Source organism: Anas platyrhynchos, chromosome 2 (assembly GCF_047663525.1).
Source record: "Anas platyrhynchos isolate ZD024472 breed Pekin duck chromosome 2, IASCAAS_PekinDuck_T2T, whole genome shotgun sequence".
Taxonomy (NCBI): domain Eukaryota; kingdom Metazoa; phylum Chordata; class Aves; order Anseriformes; family Anatidae; genus Anas; species Anas platyrhynchos.
The window spans coordinates 22,540,095-22,562,178 of NC_092588.1; the positions used below are offsets into that span (position 1 = coordinate 22,540,095).

Below are 22,084 nucleotides of genomic sequence, written 5' to 3' on the forward strand. Positions count from 1 at the left end.
TAAAGGTAAGATGGTGATTTTTGTTTACAAGAGTGTGCACAATTCAAATTGAATGTTTGCCCATTCTACTGGCAAAAAACACAGTTCACTGAAGCAAAGTTTATCCTTGTTCAAAGGTGCTGAAAATAAAACACAACCTGCATCACTTGTGCATCAGATTTACTTATCAGGAGCCACTGCTTCAGTGCGGGTATTCTGAGTTAAGTCACAAGTCATAAATTAACTTTTTCTGCTTAAATTCAGTAACTGTATCTAATAAATTATACTTGAGTCACACCCTTTCAGAGCAAACACCGCTCTTTCCAAGGAGAACAAGCTATAATTTCAGAGTACACTCTGTACTTTGAAAAATTAAGAGTTTCTCATCTTTCAGAATTTAAAGAAGCCTTTACCAAAGGTGGATAAATGACTGTTTTTTTCCACTACAAAGTCTGTAATCATGCCTATCCTGAAATAGGTTTTGCTATAATGAGGAGCTAAAATACATTCCAACAAATTTAACTACGCTTTAATCTATCAGCCTATGAGGAAAAACTACTTCCTCTCTAAGGAAATATTTTTAAATGCATTACCTCACCTCATTCCCTGTTAAGTCATACCAATCCAAACTCTTCACCCAACTGCATGAAACAAAGCTGGATTGTAGGGTCCTGATTTTGATGTCAGCTGGACTGGGACAAACCTGGAATTACTCCAAAGTAAATCAGTTGAGGTATTCCACATCTATGCCAGGGAAAGGGGAATCAGAATCTAACCCTAGACTTCTAGGAATTACGCCAAAGATGATACAGTAATCCCTTCACCCTGTACCTTGAAACAAAGACACTGACTATTGGCATTATATTTCCTTGCTGTAGTAGGTCAAGGGGAAAAAAGTTAACTAAAACCAGTAATGGTATGAGGATTACTCAATCTTTCTACTTTATACTCCTATCTACATAGGGGAACGGTTTCGCTGTACTTCATAAACAGAAATACATGTTAGTACTGACATTTGTCTCAATAAACCTATTTCCTGGAATATAAATATGCGAGGAGGTTTTGGTATCCAAGTTTCAACTCTGACATGTACTTGTCCATTTGCAGAATTAAAATAAACATTTTTTAAATAATAAGCATTTGTTGATAAAGCTTGCCTGCTGGAAGTAGAAAGCAAGGAGTCTAATCTCATGTTCTTTATTCTATAACCTTGAAAAGATGGTCTGCTCTGCAATGTGATTCTGTAGTGATGGCATCGCAGCAATCACCATTTCTGCTTCTGTGCAAATGGGTTCCTTTCCAGAACTCAACAGCAGCTACCACGGCATCGACAATTACTGATTCCCCAAATTAACCACAGCAATAAAAGAAAACCAAAACAACCTTTTCTAGCTTAGGCATCACCTCCAACAGTACACCTAACAACTTCGTTCTGAAAGCAGTTGGTGTAAGCCTGTAACTTGGCTTTAAGTTTGAAATTCAGCTACATCAGTGATGTACCAGCCAGCTTCCAACTCTCAGACCTTATTAGCCCCCACTGGAAGCAAAAAAACAGACCATGGCAAGGAGGAACCACAACGCTGGCTGGCTAACACATGCCAGTTTGAGCAGTTACTTGCCCAGACAGTCCCACAAGGCAGTTTCTCATACATATGAGAATTCTGCATCATGCTCTTTGCTGTCTCAGTATACAGACCCCCAACACACAAAAGCAATGAAGTGGCATTTGTATTATGTTTCCAAGTGTAGGCAGTCACAATATTTCTAAATTTCCAAAATTATTACATATCAATGCATATATTTTAGGCAAGACGCTGTTTTATTACCCTACTAATTTTGATGTAATATACTTGTACATGAAAAGCGGTATCTGAAGATATTAAACTCAGAAGCATGTCATGTTTTATTCCAACTAGTCACTCTGAAGCAATTCCTAAGTTGCTCAACTACTAGTTTAAGTTTATGCAAAATGCAATACTTTGTTAAACTCTCTGCTGTACCTTGACACATGACCTGCTAAGGCAGGCATTCTTTTGAAGGTTAAGTAGTATCTTCAACGGGTTGCATTTCAGGAGTAAATTTCCAGAAGCTTAGAGTGAACAACCAGCAGCCTCATCACCTTCTGGAGGTACAGGTAGGCTTGATGAAGTGTTCTCCAACATGAGCACTCAGTTTTATTACTTATTAAACTTATATACACACACGTCCCCATTTGTACTCATACATATCCCAGAGACAGTAAATCATTTAACACAAGTGATCTCATCTGAAATATATTAACATATCCAAATCACTATTGTTGGTGGGAGCTATTAATAGCTTCAATTACTGATCTGTTGACAATTTTTTATTTTAATTTTTAGAAGCAGATGGTATTAATCTGAATTTACTGAAAGCAATTTTCCTGAACTTGCACTCATTCTACCACAACGCTGAGATCCACTCTGAAGTTCTAGAAGCCAAGTTGCAATGGTCACCCCTGCATTAGCTCTGATGCCTGATTTACTGGACCATCCCTTACCTTACTAAGATCATGGCTCGCTACATGTAATTCCCTCAATTCTCTAGCATCACAGCAAATTCAGAAAAAAAAAGTTCTGGACGTTACCCTAGCTGGTACTAGAACAGACCTACTCTTTAGGTTTCAACAAGGCACTTTCTAACTCGTGCTTTGCCAAGAGTTCAACCTAACATTTTAACTAAACACTCAGCCTGGGGTCTGCAGTTGTCTAGTGATTACAGAATATGTGAACATGGTCCATGAAACAATGCCAGAAAAAAAATAAAAAGGGGGGGGAGGGGAGTAGCTGTTGATTTGTTTGATGGGAAGGAAAGAAGAAAGTTAAATATACACTGATGACCATTCAGGTGGACATACATGACAGTCCCTGCCCACAGAACAGTTAGAAACTGGTCCTTTGTTGCCATCATCACCTTCTTGAAGTGTGGAATAACAGTAGGATTATGAATTTATAGAGCAACTGTTTACCTGTGTATTATGTTCTATTTAAATTTCTTGTTGCAATTGTTCCTCCTAAACATCATGCAATAATGAGAACTAGTCAGGTGAGAAGCTACCATAAATACACATTTGTGTGTACACATATATTTATCTATGTATGTATAAAGGACTAGCTTTCTACATCACTGCAGTAAAACAGATAAGCAGGTCTGCTGCTTACTTACTTCTCAAGTAGCATGAACAAGCAAGGAAATCTAAAGCAATCAAGTAGGAAATAGAGAAGTGCAGGTTTAAATGAGTAAAAGCAGCAATACGAACTTCTGAAATCAAAACAATGCCATTCTCACCCTCCATATGGGCAACACCATCAGACTGTCAGCTTGTGAACTACTTCCCAGGTGAATTGGGAGTAACTACAACAAAAATGGGATAGTGCCGATGTTACGTGTCAAAGAAATCTAAGAGAAGCAGCAGTAAAGTGAGATTGTATTGCAGGAGAATTTACATACAGAGATGAGCACAAAAACATAATCAGAGAGAAAAGCAAAAGCACCTGCTTTTGGTTAAAATAAATAATATTGTTGTTAACATTGGCATTTGACATAGGTTTGTAAGTTTTCATATGCATGACTAATGAGAAATGTGTGTATTTGTGGTCAAGCACTTGTACTGGCTGTTGGTGTCCTGTATTTATTTATTTACATGGAACAGAACTTGCCACTGGCAAGTTACAGACAAATGCTAGGATCAATTTTAGAGAATGTGGTGGAAGCAAAAATAAAAGAGGAGGAAGTGGTGATAGATATGAAAGAACTGTGTAAAGATTACTATTACTTGTAACCCACTTGCAAACAATACAATATTATCAGCAATATGCATCTTTCCTCAACTCTGAAATGGAAAAATGCTTCAGCCAAGACATATTCACAGTATGGTTTGAAGCTTCTATATCAGCACAACTCTACTCCTAATACACTCCTGTTGCAAGGAAAGACGTACAGATTGATTTCTACCTACAGAGATTTTATTTTTGTGGTAGCCCATATGCAAGAAGTTCCTCACATTTCAATTTTCAGCAAGTAAAAATGATTATTTTCCATCAACTGTGATAGTTAACCTTCCCGACCAGGGCTCCCAGTTAACTTATCATACATAATAGAAAATAAAAAACAAAAACCTCAGCCACCAAGCATAGGAAAGTTCATCTGGGAGTTAAAATGAAGTTCATATGTTCAAATGCACTTACATGTATTAAAGCATTATAATATTAAATGTGTACAATCCATATCTATGCATAAGTACATTTCTGTCCTGGAATTTAAAGGACAATTGAACTGCTGGGTTTTTTTGGAGAGCAATGGCAAGACATTTGGGGAAAAAATAAAGTAGGCTTGCTGATGAGGAAGCAATACATCTACCACCACAAAACATACAACATATCTTAGAAGTCAATTAATCAGTCTAAGCCAATATACTGAAATAACGTAAACCAAATCTTAAATTCTAAATATCTAAATTAAAAAGAAGAAAGACCACAAGAAGCCCAGTTCATACCCTTAAGACAGATCAACTATGAGCATAGTAAAAGGTATGAAGTACATGAATCATGCCAAGGTGGTTAGGGGACCTGAGGCAATAAATCAGCCTTACCGTTACCAGTACTGTGCTACAAAGATCGTCTCTCAAATCATTTTTTACAAACTGAAGCAAACCACCCGTTTAGAAAGAGGTAGTCCAGGGAAGCAGAAGGCACAATACAACAGGAATATTAGGACTGGTCTTCTGAAAACTGAAACAAAGAAAATTCTTGCTTTCTACTGGTACTGATTTAGGTTCCTACAGTACACAGCAGCAGCAAACAAATAGCAGCCGCAACAGCATAAGACAGCTATTCATGATAATGAGACCATGCCTTGAGCTTTATCTGCATAAAGGATATAATATGGACTTCACTAACTCATGCCTAAGAAAGAAAATTAATGATGAAAATCTAAAGTGCAACTGAACCACTTAGTTGCGCCCATTACCTTCTTTCTAAGTCACTGCAATCTTCATACATCCACAGTTCTTCAATTTTACCTTGAAGGTTTCTTCTTCACATATACCTTCATAGCAGAATGATCTGCTGTTCATACAGAGTTTGAGACACTGCTCTAAGTAGGACAGCAGTAGCAATTTGCTGTCTCCTGTCCAGGCCAAATGGCTAGATGAGAAGTACAGGTATTTGTCTGTAGCATTACCGGACCTGCCTGACTACCAGACAGATTTTCTTGTTCTCATAGCTTGAGAAATATTGCATTACGAGAGAGCAATTTCAGACTGCTTGTGGAGTGTTTGCTACTCCAGCTATTTTAAAAACAAATGGAGTGATAAAAACCTGTCATTCTGAAAGCTTATATTCTGTTTCCCTGGCACTTAAACTTTTTCTGAACCCTTAGGTATGAAGCAAAGCAAAATTTACCAGTCTCACAAAATAGTAGAGGAAGGTGCTTTTACAAAGGAGGGGGAAAAAAAAAAAAGTGCTTGTGTCATGTTCATAATTAAATATTTCATTAAATGACTGTCACAGACATGCTAACCACGAAAAGCAGTGAAGTAGGCATTAAATGTGGATAAGACATAAGACTTTCCAAACCTAGAAAGCCAAAGCAACTTCAGAGATCTGACTCTATTAACAACCCAACAGTTCTCCATCAGATGATCATCAGCAGATGAAGTGATCCTGTAGTCAATTTTCCTTTTGGTTGCAACCCAAAGGGACCCAGCTCATTAATTCTGAGATCACCACACAATGTGGGTCAGGGCACACTAAGTCTGGACAGCCAAATTTCTTCAAGAACTACAAACTTGATCTACAATACAAGGAGATAAAAAGTTCTTGTTCAGAAGACAATATGCAAGCTAAAAAAAAAAAAAAAGGAACATGTACTACTTAGTAAATGCTATTACCACAGCTGCTATGGTCACTAAAAGGAAAACTAACTACAAGCTCCTGGCAGCTTCCTTGTCTTCAACGCATACACTAAAACAGAGCCACGGCTTTGTCTTGTCTTCATTACATTGAAAATTCACAAAATGCATCTATCAAATATTATGTATATATAAAATTATTGGTGTTAGACAATCTCAATACGTTCCATAATAACGACCAGAATGATTTTGACAATATTCCTCTTGAAATTAACTGTATTCAAAGCCTGAGCTCTTTCCTAAGAAAAGAGTCCAAAATATGTTTAACTGCTTTATGACGTGTCTTGTTTACATCTTCCATGTCCATCTGTACTGTCATGATAACACTGCATAACGTTACAAGCAGCACAAGGGTTGGTTTCACTGCGCACTCACATACTCACTGTCCTGTTGTCCAGTATTGGGCTGCTTAGAAAAGCATCCTTCTAACATAAACAGTCACGTGTACTCTCAAAATGCACATTTATTATGCCTTGCCCCTATGGTATTCTCACGAGCTAGTTACAGCACTGCTGCTGAAGATGTCACCCAGATGTGCTCAGGAAAGCCACCAGGAGTGCTTGCTATCAGAAGTCTTGCTGTTTAGCAGGAACACCTAAAAGCAAAGCTCACTCATCCAGACTAAGCTAGAGTCTTAAGAAACGTGCCCACAGGCATCTCCAAACAAATTCAAAGCAAAGGCAATTTCTTCATTTGTAAACAGAATTACTGCAACTTAAAACGATACCTTATTTTTAAAGGGTTTTCATATGAAAGCGATTAGTGGGGGAAAAAACTAGGTAAATTACATGGTCACTCTTGCTTGCTCAGCTAGAACATATGAATATTAATCCAGGTTTAAGAAAAGCTGTTCAGTATCCCCTCTTCAGCCACTCGCTTGAAAACTTGCTTTTGATTAATTTACTCTGACACAGTCAAAAAGAAGGCACAGATATATATCTTTAGATCTATATTAATCTCCTTAACAGCAACCATGTGCTCAGTTTCACATGTTGTATAAGGCAGTACAAATTAAAATAACCTGATTAAAAATCAAATAGGCCAAGGGGAAGCGAGAACTTTATGCTGATGTTGTTTTTCCCAGCTGGGAAAAACAAAAATTCTCCATGGTCAGGGAAGTTTCATTTTCTTATCCCTCTATCTTTCCCTTTATTCCACAAAACCCACTGAAAGTGAATATATTTAAAACTTTCATCGCTTACATTGGCTTGCTGGTATTGAACTTTCTCAGTAAGCTTTTCCTGTAATTTTACCCAGTTTTCATAGTACTTAAATGAAATTAAGACCAGTCATAATCTTGCCTGGTTGTTATCCACATGGAAGTTCTCTAAAAATGATAAACAATGAACTTAAGGGCCACCAAAAGAAAAATATGGACAGCCAATGTTAAGCAATCCTTTTACTGCCATACAAGAGTGTTCAGATCCAAAAGGAAATCATGGTTAAAGTTACTAACAGCAGCTATAAATCTAAGAATTAATACAGAGATGTCTTCATCCACCATGAGTGCAAAGAAAGTGTGAAGAAAGGTTTAAGCTAATTCCAGTTGAAAGAGTTTCAGCTACTTACTTAGTCATATTGTCCTTTCCACATTCAAAGCTGAAGCAAAAGCATGGGAGTTGTTGCTTCTAGAAACAGCCCACTTCTCTCCTGTGCTTTATATACTGTTGAGCTAGGCCAGATAAAACAAACACAGCTGCTGCTCATCCTGCTTGATTTCTTTTTTGCCCCTTTCCCAGGTGATTGGTTGGGTGCCAGGTGGGCCTAATGGTATATAAGCCACAGGTGTCCCATCAGAGCTCTTTCTGCCTGAGCTGCTCTTTGGGGTAGGTGCTTTGTTCTTTCAGCCAGTTGCTGGGTTCTTCAGGTGGGTCAGAGTGCATGGGCTGATGTGTTTTGTTGTAGGAAACAACCCATTTGGTTAAGCACCATTTTGCCTTTGTAAATCCATGGTAATGACTCCCAGTCACCTTCTGGTCCTTCACATGCCCAGAAATGGTTTCTGAGTTCAATTGCTCTGTCACCTTCCCAGGAGCTAAGGGGAGGCTGACTGGCCTGTATTGTCCCAGGTTCTCCTTGTCCTTCAGGAACCTCTCAGTCACCGTGATCACTGCGATCTTCCAAAGATAATCAAGAGCAGCCTTACAATGGCATCAGCCAGCATCCCCAGCACTAGTGGGTGCATCTCATGAATGTTCATGAAGTCCCATTATGTCCAGTTTAAGCGTTCCCTACCCTGATCCTCCTCCACTGAGAAGTGCTTTTCTCTCTGGTCTCAATGGCCTTGGGTTCCTGAAGGCCAGTCTTACAAGTAAATACTGAGGTCACAAAGATGTTGAGTATTTCAGCCTTTTTTTTTTTTTTTTTTTAAATGTCCTTCGTCACCCTGTCCCACCTAGCAGGGTGCCCACATTTTCCCTTGTTTTCCTTCTGCAGTTTATGTACTTGTAGAATCCTTTTCTGTTGCACTTCACATCCCCTGCCAGAATCAGCCCCAAGCTGGCCTTACCTTTCCTAACCCCATCCCTGCATGATCAGACATCTGTACAGTCCTCCCAGGTCACCTGTCCCTGCTTTCACCTCTTGTACACAACCATTTTTACATCAGAGTAAGGAGGTATCCTTGAATACCAACAACTCTTCTCTCCAGATCTGTATCCCAGGAGATTCTTCCATGCAAATCCCAGCAGGTTAAAGCCTGTTCTCTGTAAGTTCAGGGTTGCAGCTGTGCTTTCTGCCCTGCTCTCTTCTCTCAGGTGCACAAAACTCACCACTTCATGGTCACTGCAGCCAAGACTGCCCCCAGTCTTCACATCCTTGACTAGTTTTTCCTTTCTTATAAAAGGTCTATCAGAACACTTTTGTGTTGTGGGCTCTATTACTTCTCTCTGGAAGCAATTATCAGCGCTCTTCAGAAATATCCTAGATTGCTTGTGCCCTGCTGTATTATCCATCCAGCATAAATATTGTTTGAAAACCCCACTGAAGACCAGGGCTAGTAAACATGAGCTTCTCCAGGTGTCTGGACGAAGTTGAAGCTCAGGAAAGAGACTATTCCTTCCAACACATCACATAAAGGTTATAAGGGTTGTCTTTACACTTAAAAAAAACCCTAAGGCTCTCATTCCTAAACAATTTAAGTTTGGACCCTCTATGCTGGAAAGACAATCCCCAAATCAGTCACCTGAACAAAATTATGAAGATGGGAGGATGATGATGAAAAGATGTAAGAAGCAAGACAATGCTGGGAGGATACCAAGAAAGGTGAGAAAAAATAGAGTAATGCACATTTGGGGGAAAAAAAGCCATCTACCCTCTAACTAGCAGATCTAAGAAGGCATCTTTTTTGTGCCAGAAAAAAAAAAAAAAGGTAGACCTGCATTCAAATTTACAACAGTCCTTCTTAAGTTTTTCACAGGGGTATTTTAGAGTCCATAAGGACAGTGAACAATAGAGAAAACAGCTGTTTGTAGAGTCCATCAACAGCAAGCCAACAGAAGCCAAGAACTGCTCTTTGAGGCAGTGACTTCACTCTTATTTTGTGCACCTGGCATTGCAAACTGGTGTTTGCATCTCAGTTAGGTGATGTCTATGAGGCCTTAAATAGTACATCCAATACCAGCATTGAAGACTTGCTCCAGAAATTGAAACTAAAAAGTCTAAGTCAATTTTAACAATGTACATACACACACATTTCACAAACAGGTCAGCATGTGGTAGATATTCTGAATCAGTAAGAAAATGTTAGTGTAGTCCCTGTTTCAAAGAAAAATCAATCATCAGAAAGGACAGAAGTTAAATGGAAATCAAGATTTCTTTTTGGTTTAAGTGGGTCTCAATTCCTGCCTTGAACCACAAAGGCAGAAGAAAATTGTCTTTTTTTTTTTTTTTAAGTCTTGTCTACACAAAGGAAACTTTTGTTAATTAAAAGCAATATAAAAAAAATCACTTTTTACTTCCATATACTTATTTGTATGTGCACACAGAGAAACAGACAAAATCCTCCTTGTTATATTAAGCTATTAAATCACAAATAAAAGCAGCATGAATTGACACTGAATTTCACATCTGTTAATGTGAAATTATGATTCAAGCAACACTAGCTGACAACATACTTTGCATCCTGCAGGGCAGCCTTGATGTGCTCTTGACCTTACACTTTACATGCAAATGTGAAACTTCACTACCAGATTTACTGCTCTAAAAAGACATCACTATGAAAATGAGCAAGTACCAAATGAAAATATTTCAATAAAGACTTGGATTGAGCTCATACATAAGCAGAAGACGAGCAGAAAGGTGAACCACTAAAGACTGTCAGTACTCTGATTTGAAGTCTTACCATATTTTTGCTGCCACTGAACAGCATACACATACACTCAAACAGAAGAAAACACTGATTGTCCGTGCAATCGCATTCAATTGAACTACTACAAGCAAGGTGAGAAGGGGAAAAAAATAACAAACCACCATTAAGGACCTGGAGCTAGCTTTACCACTTAAACAAACACATAACTATAACCTCATCATCAAATACAAGCCTTCTGTCTTCCCTTTCAAAGTCCTTCATAACCTTTTTGCACACCCTATCTACCATCTCGATCATTTCCGAGTCACGATCGATTTCTGCTTTCAGCATTCCTCAATGACAGTCTCTGCTGATTTTCAGATAAGAATGTGTCTGCTCTTCTGACAGCCACGCTTGCAAGCTGTTTCTCCAGTTTTCACAAAGTTATTAGATTCCCTCAAAACCTTCTTTGTAACGCCTTATGAAAGGAACAAGTGGTTAATTGTCTATATGCTGATCCAAACAACTACTTAGTTTCCCTCTGCCCTTGTGAGTGTCTGTATCCAATTGTCTTCCCAACCTGGTAATTTGTTGCAGAATCATACAAGATCCTGAGTTGAAGGCACCCACAAGGATCATTAAGTCCAACTCTGAGTTCCACAGAGGACCTTGGGACAGAGACATTTTTCATCATACACACCGACTACTCCCTGATGCACTGTGTCCTGATTAAAGACAAGAATTCCAAAGTGAAGCAGTAACACAGATAATACATTTCTCCTTGAATCTCCTTTCCATCTGCATCATTTCTGAGACTAAAAACCACAAAATTCAAGGTTGAACAGAACGATTAGTCTTGTGGTTAGCTGCAATGCCATTAAGGTGAAGGAGACAGACACAGACTTATCCTTCCCAATTAGCACAGACTGAATCTAAAGCCTCTGGTTTGGGCACGGAGTTATTGTGGCACAGGAGAGGAATGAGCAAAGAATTCCAAACAGCTTTCAATTAAAAAAAAAAAAATAGGTAGGAAGAGTAGGAAAAGTAAAGCATTAGGAAGTCCAATAGGACAAAAAAGGCAACTGAAACTCTACTGTAGGGAACTGCCCCAACTGAGGTTTAGCAAGGGGATTTCAATTCTAGATAAAGTTCTGACATGCAAATAATTACAACAATATAATACAGGAACTTCAACTACCTTCTGAAACAATACCTAACAGTCACAAGGAACTCTCTCATAGAAGTAATTACCATAACTAAGTGAATGCAAGTCAGAGTACAAGGTCAGAACTGCATTTAGGTCTGGAGGAACACACCTCAATCGTACTTACCAACACTTCTCAGAAATTTGGTGATGTAAATGGTCACGCTTAAAGCTCAGTGCTGCAGAAGAATACTCTCAGAAGCAATAAAACAAACAGTCGCACAAAGCTGGCAGACATCAAAGCATAATGCAAAATACCTCATACCAAATTTTGGCTGCACTAACATTAACCAAATTTATAACCAAAGGAGTATGTTCAACCAAATACCTTATTCACTGCAAAGTTCTGTCCCTGATGCACTTAGGTTTTATCTTCTTATAAAGCAGACGTATTTATTTAACACTTCCACCAGTTATGAAAGTAGGAGTATTACTAGCAAAGAAGGAAAGGAATGAAGGAAAAAAAACACAGAAAGGGTGGGAAAAGCAGTGACCTTCAAGGATTTTCCAATTTTCAAGTTTGCTAAAAGCATCACTAATTCCACACTCTGGGCTTTATAGACCACTTGCACAACAGCTCGGCTTAGAATATTACCATGAAACTAGAAGTTGAGTTATTATTGTCCATCTTACTGCCTACTCCAAACTTACCTAAATAAAGGAGACACTGCAATAGTATCAAAACCAAACGATAAAAAAAGAAAACCAAACAATGAAACTGAACCAACAATGACATGGCATCAGTGAAACTACAGCACAAACATACAGAAGCATTTCCACGAGACTAGCACTCCCCAAAAAGACACAAAGGGAAAGATTTTCTTTGTCCACCAAAATCTATAAGGTTCAAGGCACAGTAATGTCAAACAATGCTGTGAACTATAATCCCCATACCTCTTCAAAACAAACACTCTTCGAAATAGCCCCTTTCCAAAGTAGGGTATATGTTATGCTGGAGTCTGAAACAGGATTTTTTGCTCAGGTGAATTTACACTTGTGCGCATTAAGGGTTTTGCCTGAGGAAGGAGATGCAGAACTAAGCCAATAAACTTTTAAGAACTGAACTACATTTTCTTGCTATTTATGCTATTTTCTGACATGAAGCTCTGGGCAGAACAGTTCTAGCTTCAGCTAAATTCTCCAAAAGTTATTTTGCTTCCATCTTCCACAGAAATATTCTATTTCATCCAATTTTTTTTCATGTACTAATTACAAACATTTTTATGACAACTGGCCTTAGCCAACTGCACAGTCACACTGGAATTTACAACGCAAGAATTTGTCAGAATATTTTCTTTTTAGAACAGTAATTTAGAAATAAAATTCAAGCTGTCATCTTCTTAAACCATATCCTCAGAAAACAGCATAAAAGTATTTTCATTTACATTCTTATTAGTCAAAGATAATCCTGCTATGGCACAGATCCAAATTTTACTCTCCTGAGTTTACGTACCACTGAATAATTTGTCCAAATGTCAGTTGCAATTTTGAAAAATCCTTTCTTGCCCCTGAATCTTAAACATCTGTAACAAATACTTGTTTTGAGAGCGCCTTACATTCGTGACATTTGACCTTTTGCTGTATGCACCACAAAATTTAAGTTTCAAATACCATGCAAACAGGAAATCTGATCATTCCAGCAGTAGCCATCTGCATGGTCCAATATCAAATATTAGTTCTGGATTGCACAAAGTCATGGGTTACAGATCTTTTTCTGCAGCTTCTATAATTAATTTTAATTTGCTGCTTCTAAAACACATTTCTCAAAGAACATCTGGCCTCAAAATCTTACCTTAACATTGGAAAAGTACTTAGCATTTAGGTGTTGGTGTGCGTACCTGTGTATGTGCATGCATGCAACACAGATTAAGTATAACTACAGGACAAAAGTATATGCTTTGCTGGTGGCATGCCTAGGGCTAGAGATTTCTACTCCAGCAACAAAAGCATTTTTACCTCTGGAACTGTGGAAAAAAATTACAGGAAATATCAAACATAATAGAAAAGCGTACTGCTATGTTCTTGCTGGCTAATATCTAATTTTTGATGTTAAATGTTAGTATAGCTCATTAAGCTTTTTACCAAACACCTCAGAGCTTTGCACAAATTGCAAGTTTCTTTTACAGGATACTTAATACAAGCAGAGAAACATGTTGAAATTAAAATGTGAACAAGGCTTACAAACAAAAAACCCTTAAAGGTTCCCTAGAGTTAAAGTGCAACACTGACTAAAAAGACAAGTTCAAATGTTAACATACTCAAGTACCTTTTGTTGACAAAGTCACAAACACAACAAGATTGAGCCACTGCATGTTTGAGCTTTGCCATGTCAGAAGAAAATCTCTTCTAAGCCTGTGAAGCAGTCTAATGGACAAATTATTACAAGCAGCTAAACAAAAAGCCCTTTAACACTCTTACATGTTATTATTCCACGTACATTCAATTAAGTAACTGAATGTCAAAAGGGAAAAGAGTTACCCTCCCAAATCTTTAAAGCATTCCTTCAACACTAACAACTTATCTTTTGAGAAATGCCTGATGTCCAGTAGTGCCACACATTGCCTTCTCAAGCAACCATCACTGCTTCCTGGGAGGGATGCTATATTGCTCTCACAACCCATTTGTTGTCAAGCAAAATGAAAATCATGGCAGAGCACTCTTAACATGGGTCTATACCTGAAAGAACACTATTACAGCTAATACAGCATTAAAAATGCATATCAAGTAAGATACTAATCACGATGGGAATAAAAATATTAGCCTCTGAGAAGATAACAAGGACTACAGCTTCACTTGCCTGATTCCTCAGATGACTTAAAAGAAAGTGACCTATAGAAGTCAACCTCTAAATGTTAGAAAAACATTTCTTACCTGAGCCCCATCCTTCAATTTCAAGATACATTCCATTGTATTGATAGTGATGACAACTGGTTCTGATCCCAATTTTGTCCATGGCACATGAATCCGAAGTTCATGAATATGCCCACTTAGAAAAGTAAATGGTAGTTTCAGCTCCTAACAACAACAAAAGAAAAAGGGCGATCAATTAACTACTGAAATATATCAAAATTCAAGACACACTTGTAACTTATTACTTGTAACTTGAACCTTATTATTTTAAGGATCTAGCGCAAGACCTAAGTCAAAGGTTCTTCTCCCTCCCCAAATTAGCAGTGTGCCACTGAATTTGGCAACTGGCCCAATAATTGCTCACACATTACAATTAGTCTGTTTTAAAGACTCACCTGGATTACTATGTCCTTGGTAATAAAAGGTTTAAACCACCTCTTCCATGGAGCTAACACAAAACGTGTCACTATTCCAGAGATAAGTAGAAATGAACCAGGTGAAAGTACTTAAATTGATACCCAAACTGAATTATTCTGAGAACAACTTTGGAATTAAACAAACATGGACAAAGCACTGACTTCTTCCAAAATATTTTAGTATTTTGAGTTGTAAGAGCTCAGTGCTCTTAAGATTGGACACAGATGAAAACAAAGTCTATACGAAAGCCATGAGGCGCTAACAACGAAGAGTTTTAATAAGAATTACTAATGAGTTTTTGTTAGATACACACTTATTTGGTCCCTTTATTTTATGTAAGTACAGTTTGTACTCTCATGCTAGTATTATAATAAATTTAAAGGTTAAGGAAGAAGAAAACATACCCTGTCATGGACTCCTGGCTGTCACCTTGACTACACCTACACAAGATCTCAATTTTAAGTCCTCATTACAAGACATGAGTTACAGACCTCCTCTTGAAACTAGTTGGAGAATCGTTAATTTGATTTCACAACACATTTCTTCATCTCTTTCACAAACACACTGGAAGATTTTAGCTAAAAGCCTCTCTCCTTAGGCAGAAAATCAACACAAATAAAATGTGAATCCAGACAGTTGCAGTTAAGCCACTGAAAACCAAGTACAGGGCAGTTTAGCTACAAACATCGCTGCACAGATAATACCAAAAATGAAAAGGTATCTTCTGTCCTGCAGCTTTGTGGGAGCCCACAGAAATAAATGATCAGAAAAATACGCCATCTAAAAAACACGCTGCAACTTAAGGAACAATGCTTTCATGACTCAAACAGCAAACTATTACTATTTACGATAATAGAAATAAATTCCCTTTCCTCACTCACAGATGCATAATTTTATATATACCTCGGTACTACAATGTCTTTTTAGATCCTGACTTGTTTTCACACGTGGAAGTTATGAATTTACTTCAAAGCCCATTCTACAACACATCTTTTTCTGGATGGATTTAACGTATTCCTTTTTTTTTTTTCTAGCTAACTGCATGGTACTGAAAAAAATGAATGGAAGTCGGAATTCTTTCAAACTGAAGCAATACAGCCAAATGCATAGCGACACAGAACTTCTGCATATTTACAAAACATAGTTCCTTTGTTACAAAGGAATTTTGATACAAACAGTGTCTGACATTATCCTAATTGCACAAGCAAGTTTCCTTAGAGCAATGCAGAGAAATCTTTGTTGTGTTACTTCGGTAGACAATACAAAACAAATGTGTGCCAAATTTAGTAACTTGTTTATAATCCAACATAACAAAGACTGGTTTTATTTCTCTTCCTTTCCTGTGCAACCTTTCCCCTTTCATTAAGTACAGCATGAAATTCTGAATGTATTATTTGTACTTATGACAGATTAGGCCCTACCTTTCACATTTTACATTTACATCATATAAATCTTTCAAAAGTTATGACATGGCTGAAAACAAACTCATGGGCTTGACATGTAAATAACTGGCTGACATCACGCAAGACTGCAGACCAGACGATATTAATTCCCCTTGCTCTAAAATACAGGACTCTTCATTACTTTGGGGTCTAAGTACTGTTCCTGAGTGTCAGTGTTCAAATACCTCTTCTTCACATGGTGCTTCGCAAGTAACACAGTGGCACATTGCTCAGGCACTTAAGATATTTTTACACCCTTATTTCCTTAAGGTTATTTTAAGTACATTATCATTTTTCATATTCATTTTTGCTACTTCTGAATGCTTTCAGATGAAAAAATTCCGTCATCATAGAAGTGTAACACTATAGTGAGGTTTGCTGGGTTTTCTACTGTGTGCATGTTTAATCACACATGCCATCCCTGCAACACAATTTCAATCTGCATTGACACCTGAAACACAATCTTAATGAAGTCTTAACACAAACCATATTTTGCTCTGCTCCTTATTAATTTACAAGACCAAAATACAGCATAGTGAAACAACATACATGACCCAAAAGGTACTGGCCATTACCACTGTAACCAAGGGTTTAAAGACCCTACAGTCACACACTGATTACATTTTTAATTAACTTTCAAAAACACTTCCACCAAGATAACAGACAGAATATGTGAGCCAGCTAAAATGTTTGAAGAACCTTTCCATCACTAAAGAATTATCAAGCTATTAACATGTATCTGGCAGCCAATTACAGTAACTTTGTACTGTTAATCTCAAAAATATCTTCAGAGATGCTAATTTTATTAGCTTTAATCTTCAACTAAAGATAATTATTATGAAATTAACTGAGGATTCAAAGAATGCCATAATTAGGTCTGAAAGCCACATTGTAGCTAAGAGGTTGAGCCTGAGTGCTCAGCTTTCACTACAAAACTGGTATTGTCAAAAATACTGCCTGGTAGCAAGGGGAGAGACAGACCCTAAAAGTTATTGCAAAGTTACCCCAAGAAGTTATATTCAATTTAGTTTAATGACTGCATAGAAAATATACATGTATATATCAAAAATATATTTTTTTTTTCAGGTACTGAAATGTTCTCTCCTTGGGTTTGATAAATCTAAGTCAACAGCTATATCACAAAAGTTGTCTTGAGAAGCTTGAATTCTCTAACAATGTTCAATGTTCCCAAGTAAGTTAACAAATACAGGTAACTTCTAGAGATTGCAGCTTTTTAGGGGAATTTCCTGCCAGCTGCAAAGGCTTAGGGATGTTGCATTATTACATACTCAAAAAAAGAGAAGTTTTGTTGAGCAGGAATAAAGCAGAATCCCTTCCCCCCCCCCCCCCCCCCAAAAAAAAAAAGGAAAAAAAAGATTTAAAAAAGAGAAAAATGGAAAAAGGACATCCTAAATATGCTAAATATTAAAAAAAAAAAATAGCTACATTTTGTATTTACTATACATTCACATCCCCATCAAAGCCAATGATATTTGTGCATGGGTACGTAAGCAGCATTTGCCTCTCCAACAACCAAGACAGCAACAGATCGCACCGGGTATTTATGGACCCAGCTGAAGCTAATACAGGCAAGGATGAGGCCAAGGATTGATCATTTCTGAGAAACTACTTGAAAGTGAACGATAGAAGTGATGGCAGCAGACTCCTGTAGTGCCAGGTAACATGCATGGTTTGATGTGTCCACCCCAAGTCACTGTTTGTTGTGAGGACAAATTTTGTCCCTACAGCAGCAATACAGCACTGGCAGAGTTCACCCAAAGGAGGTTTTCACAACCCAGGCTGGAGAACCCAAGATTTGACAGAAGAAAGCTGATCTCATATAATGCTGGTAAACAGCTCTGAGTGCTCCAAGCAGGAGGTTGGATCAGACAACCTCCAGAATTCCCTTCTGATCAATCCTTCTTCGATTCCCTAACATGCACATTAAAAAAGGCTTTAAATATACACAGGAGGAACACATCATGCCAACTGCCATCTAGTATCCACGCTAATTGTATGGGCAACCTGCACCTAGAAAATGAGGAACTGAAAGGCATCTGCCTTGACAGAAAATACAAAGGGCACCAAATACTTGGAAGGATTAATTGGAAGGAAGTTAATCATGGTCTTTCCAGAAACACTGACAATTTGACACAATCTCTTGAAAGGCTTGATCCTGTTCTGAAAGAGGATCAGAAATACTTCATTGGCCATAAACACTTCTTTCATATTTCTAAAGGTTCCCCCGATAATGACCACACAGCCTCCACAGTCTACTCTGATGCCTCATAATCTGACTAAAACATGAGAAGAAATTTCCTTAATGTCCAGTCTAAGTCTCTCTGAGTGCAATTTATTCCATTCCTTTTTATCTCACACATACGAGGCACACATAAAAGACTCTTGCCTCATCTTACTCTATTTAAAGAGAAAACACTGTCCTTGTCTTTTGCCTTTCTCTTCCATAGCTGTATTATCTATATCTTCCATTAGTTTTTGCTTCCACTATTTTATTTATCTCTCAGCCCCTTCATTTGGGATACAATTGGACACGGGGCTCTAGCTCAGACTTGCTACTCCATGTACAACAGCTTTATCTGTCTGACACACTTCAACTGTCAACACAGATAAGCACAGAAGGAAGCAGTTCCTCAGCAAAGACTGACCTGGTTCATTTTAACTACAGGCTCCAAATTCTTCATCAATTGTTTTACTTGGTGAAGCTTTTCTTTTTCATGCTAAATTATGGAGCCTCAGGTTTAATCCACGTAAACTAGCTGACAAAATTCGTCCCTCAATTACTCAGGCTTAGATACAACTGGAATGATTAAAACTGTAGCCATAAAACAATACAGAGAGCACAAATCTGTGTTTAGTTTGCATAATTAAAGAGGTCTTACTTGACTCTGTGACATTCTGAACTAGTTACTACATGCAATTGGTAAATATGACCGGAAAAGTGATTTAGTTAGATGTTTCTGTTGTTAAACAATGGTCACTGAAAGAATAAACATACACACAAAAAACCTCTCTCTTCACGCCCCCTTAGCTTGTAGTACATGAAAGGAATTACCATTCACCACCAAACAAATAGCATAGAATTAATGCAAGAGTAACTAAATGCAGGAAAAAAGAGATCTGCATAAGAAGAAAAACAAGCAGTAAATGAACATTTATCTGTGCAGACCCACGTAAACTATTTGGTAAACTCCTTTGATTTTCCTGAAATCAAAGACACATAATGCAGCTCCTGTAAACAGAACATACCTGTTCAAGTACATCCAGCTTCAATTCAAGTTTACTAAGCACAACATCTCCACCCCAGAGTGACAACTGGAGATCTGAAGGCTTCAAGTTCTTGATGTAGCGATTCACATAACTCATCAAAATGGGAGTTACATAGGACTCCAACATTCTGGAAGATTTCTGTGTTACGTGTCAGGCACTAGGAAAAAGACAAGACAATGAGGTATTATATACAAATCTGTCAGCATAACTTCCAATAAATTGACAACCACATTGCTTGGACACAGGAAGAAAATCTACCTCAAATTCTAAGCAAAGGATATGTATACAGACAAAGAACCACAGAATGGTTTCAGTTGGAAGGGACCTTAAAGACAATCCAGTTCCAGCCCCCTGCCACAGCAGGGACACCTCCCACCAGCCCAGGTTGCCCAAAGCCCCATCCAGCCTGGCCTTGAGCACCTCCAGGGATGGGGCATCCACAGCTTCTCTGGGCAGCCTGTGCCAGGGCCTCACCACCCTCTGAGTGAAGAATTTCTTCCTTATGCCTAATCTACACCTACCCTCTTTTAGCTTAAAGCCATTCCCCCTTGCCCTATCCCTACACCCCCTGACACAGAGTCCCTCCCCAGCTGTCCTGTAGCCCCCTTTAGATACTGGAAGGCTGCAGTGAGGTCTCCCTGGGAGCCTTCTCTTCTCCACGCTAAACAACTCCAACCATCTGTATACTTACACATAAAGATGAAATAGATATCAAGATGAAAGCGTATCTATTTGGGTTTACAAATTCCCAGCTTTTATACATACGTATATATATATATACATATATATATATACATAAATATATATATATATATACACATATACACACACACACATATATATGCATATATAGAGAAGCTAATAACTAGGATGTTCGCTACCCAAAAAACAGAAAGGGAAGGAAAGAGAGAGAATTTCAAGCACCCTCCCCTGCTTCCACACAAAACTTCCACAAGCCACAGCTACAGCTGCACCTATACAAACCCTACACCCCTAACCAACAAACACTCGTATTAAAACACCCCCGACCAGCCCCTCACCGCTCCCACACCCCAACCAACGCGCACAGAGCCCGAACACCCCCCTGAGACCCCCCTCACCCCAAACCCCCCTCACCCCAACGCCCCCCACCCTGCCCCCGGTCTCCCCTAGCACCACCCCACACCCCCTCCCCGCACCTTCGCGCTTCCCCAGGGACACGCACCCCTCCCCAGCGAGCCGGGGCACCCCCTGCAGCTCCCGTGCCGGCCGTGCCCGAGGCTGTGTGGGGCCGGGCGGCCGCCCCACAGCGGCTCGGAGCCCACCCCCCCGGGCCGGCCGGGCAGCAGGAGCCCTGCGCTCTGCGCGGCCGCCTCACGGCCGCTTCCTGGTTCCCCGCTCCGTGCGCCACCTTCTATCGTCCGGGCCGGAAGGGTTTCAGGGGAGCACCGCGGCGAGGCCGGAAGTTGGGCGTGAAGGCGGGGGAGAGGTGTTTTTGCCAGGAGTTCCGCCCCGGTGTTGTGGGGTGGCAGCGGGCGTGTAGCTGGTTCGCAGCCTGTCGAATAAAGATGTGTGGTTCCTTTATTGCTCCGTGTGGTGTTCTGCCTAGGCTCTGAGTTTCGGTATTGGACGTGAGGAGAAAATTGGATTTCGGCATGCCCGGAGCTGTGCTCACAGAGGAAAACCCTCTGGGACAGCCCCAATGCCATGGGAATGGGGATTAATGGGATCCCCACAGGCTCCATGTGGGAAAGAGCAGGGGCTGATTTCACAGAATCACAGAATTTCTAGGTTGGAAGAGACCTCACGATCATCGAGTCCAACCTCTGACCTAACACTAACAGTCCCCACTAAACCATATCCCTAAGCTCTACATCTAAACGTCTTTTGAAGACTTCCAGGGATGGTGACTCCACCACCTCCCTGGGCAGCCCGTTCCAGTGCCTCACAACCCTTTCGGTAAAGTTCTTCCTAACATCCAACCTAAAACTCCCCTGGTGCAACTTTAGCCCATTCCCCCTCGTCCTGTCACCAGGCACATGGGAGAACAGGCCAACCCCCACCTCGCTACAGCCTCCTTTAAGGTATCTGTAGAGAGCAATAAGGTCGCCCCTGAGCCTCCTTTTCTCCAGGCTGAACAGGCCCAGCTCCCTCAGCCGCTCCTCGTAGGACTTGTTCTCCAGGCCCCTCACCAGCTTCCTCGCCCTTCTCTGGACCCACTCAAGCACCTCGATGTCCTTCTTGTAGCGAGGGGCCCAAAACTGAACACAGTACTCGAGGTGCAGCCTCACCAGAGCTGAGTACAGGGGGACGATCACCTCCCTAGCCCTGCTGGTCACACTGTTTCTTATGCAAGCCAGGATGCTGTTGGCCTTCTTGGCCACCTGAGCACACTGCTGGCTCATACTCAGCTGACTATCAACCATCACTCCCAGGTCCTTCTTGGCCAGGCAGCTCTCCAATTTCTCCATTTCTTCCAGTGTGGATGACTAACCTGTTAAAAAAAAAAAAAAAAAAAAACTCCTACTTTGATTTTTAAAGAAGTGTCTGATACACCCATTTAGTTTTACATTCCTTGTAGAAATTCCAAATCTTGTGCATTTAACCTGCATGGTGTAGTTCCATGTCTGGAAAAAAAAGGCTCAATGTGCAGTGTGGGGAGTGGGTTCGTGTGAAGCAGGGCCCAGGCAGTGAGGTCTCCAGTA

At 39.6% G+C, this 22,084-nt stretch overlaps 1 protein-coding gene across 8 annotated transcripts in view; it reads right to left on the reverse strand.

The window, feature by feature from the left end:
- VPS13B (vacuolar protein sorting 13 homolog B) overlaps positions 1-20,784 on the reverse strand; it is a 465,257-nt gene extending 444,473 nt beyond the window's left edge. For 5 of the 8 annotated variants that reach the window (XM_072034434.1, XM_038173544.2, XM_072034433.1 and 2 more), the window contains exons 1-3: positions 20,605-20,784; positions 19,380-19,557; positions 14,275-14,418 (exon numbers count right to left, since the gene is read on the reverse strand). In XM_072034434.1, the coding sequence (XP_071890535.1) occupies positions 14,275-14,418; positions 19,380-19,526 (291 nt within the window). In that variant the 5' untranslated portion in view covers positions 19,527-19,557; positions 20,605-20,784. Of the gene's footprint in view, positions 1-7,480; positions 7,617-14,274; positions 14,419-19,379; positions 19,558-20,578 lie in introns of those variants that run through there. The other 3 variants (XM_072034432.1, XM_072034437.1, XM_072034438.1) reach the window with 3 other exon arrangements.
- Between the last annotated feature and the right edge of the window lie 1,300 nt (positions 20,785-22,084).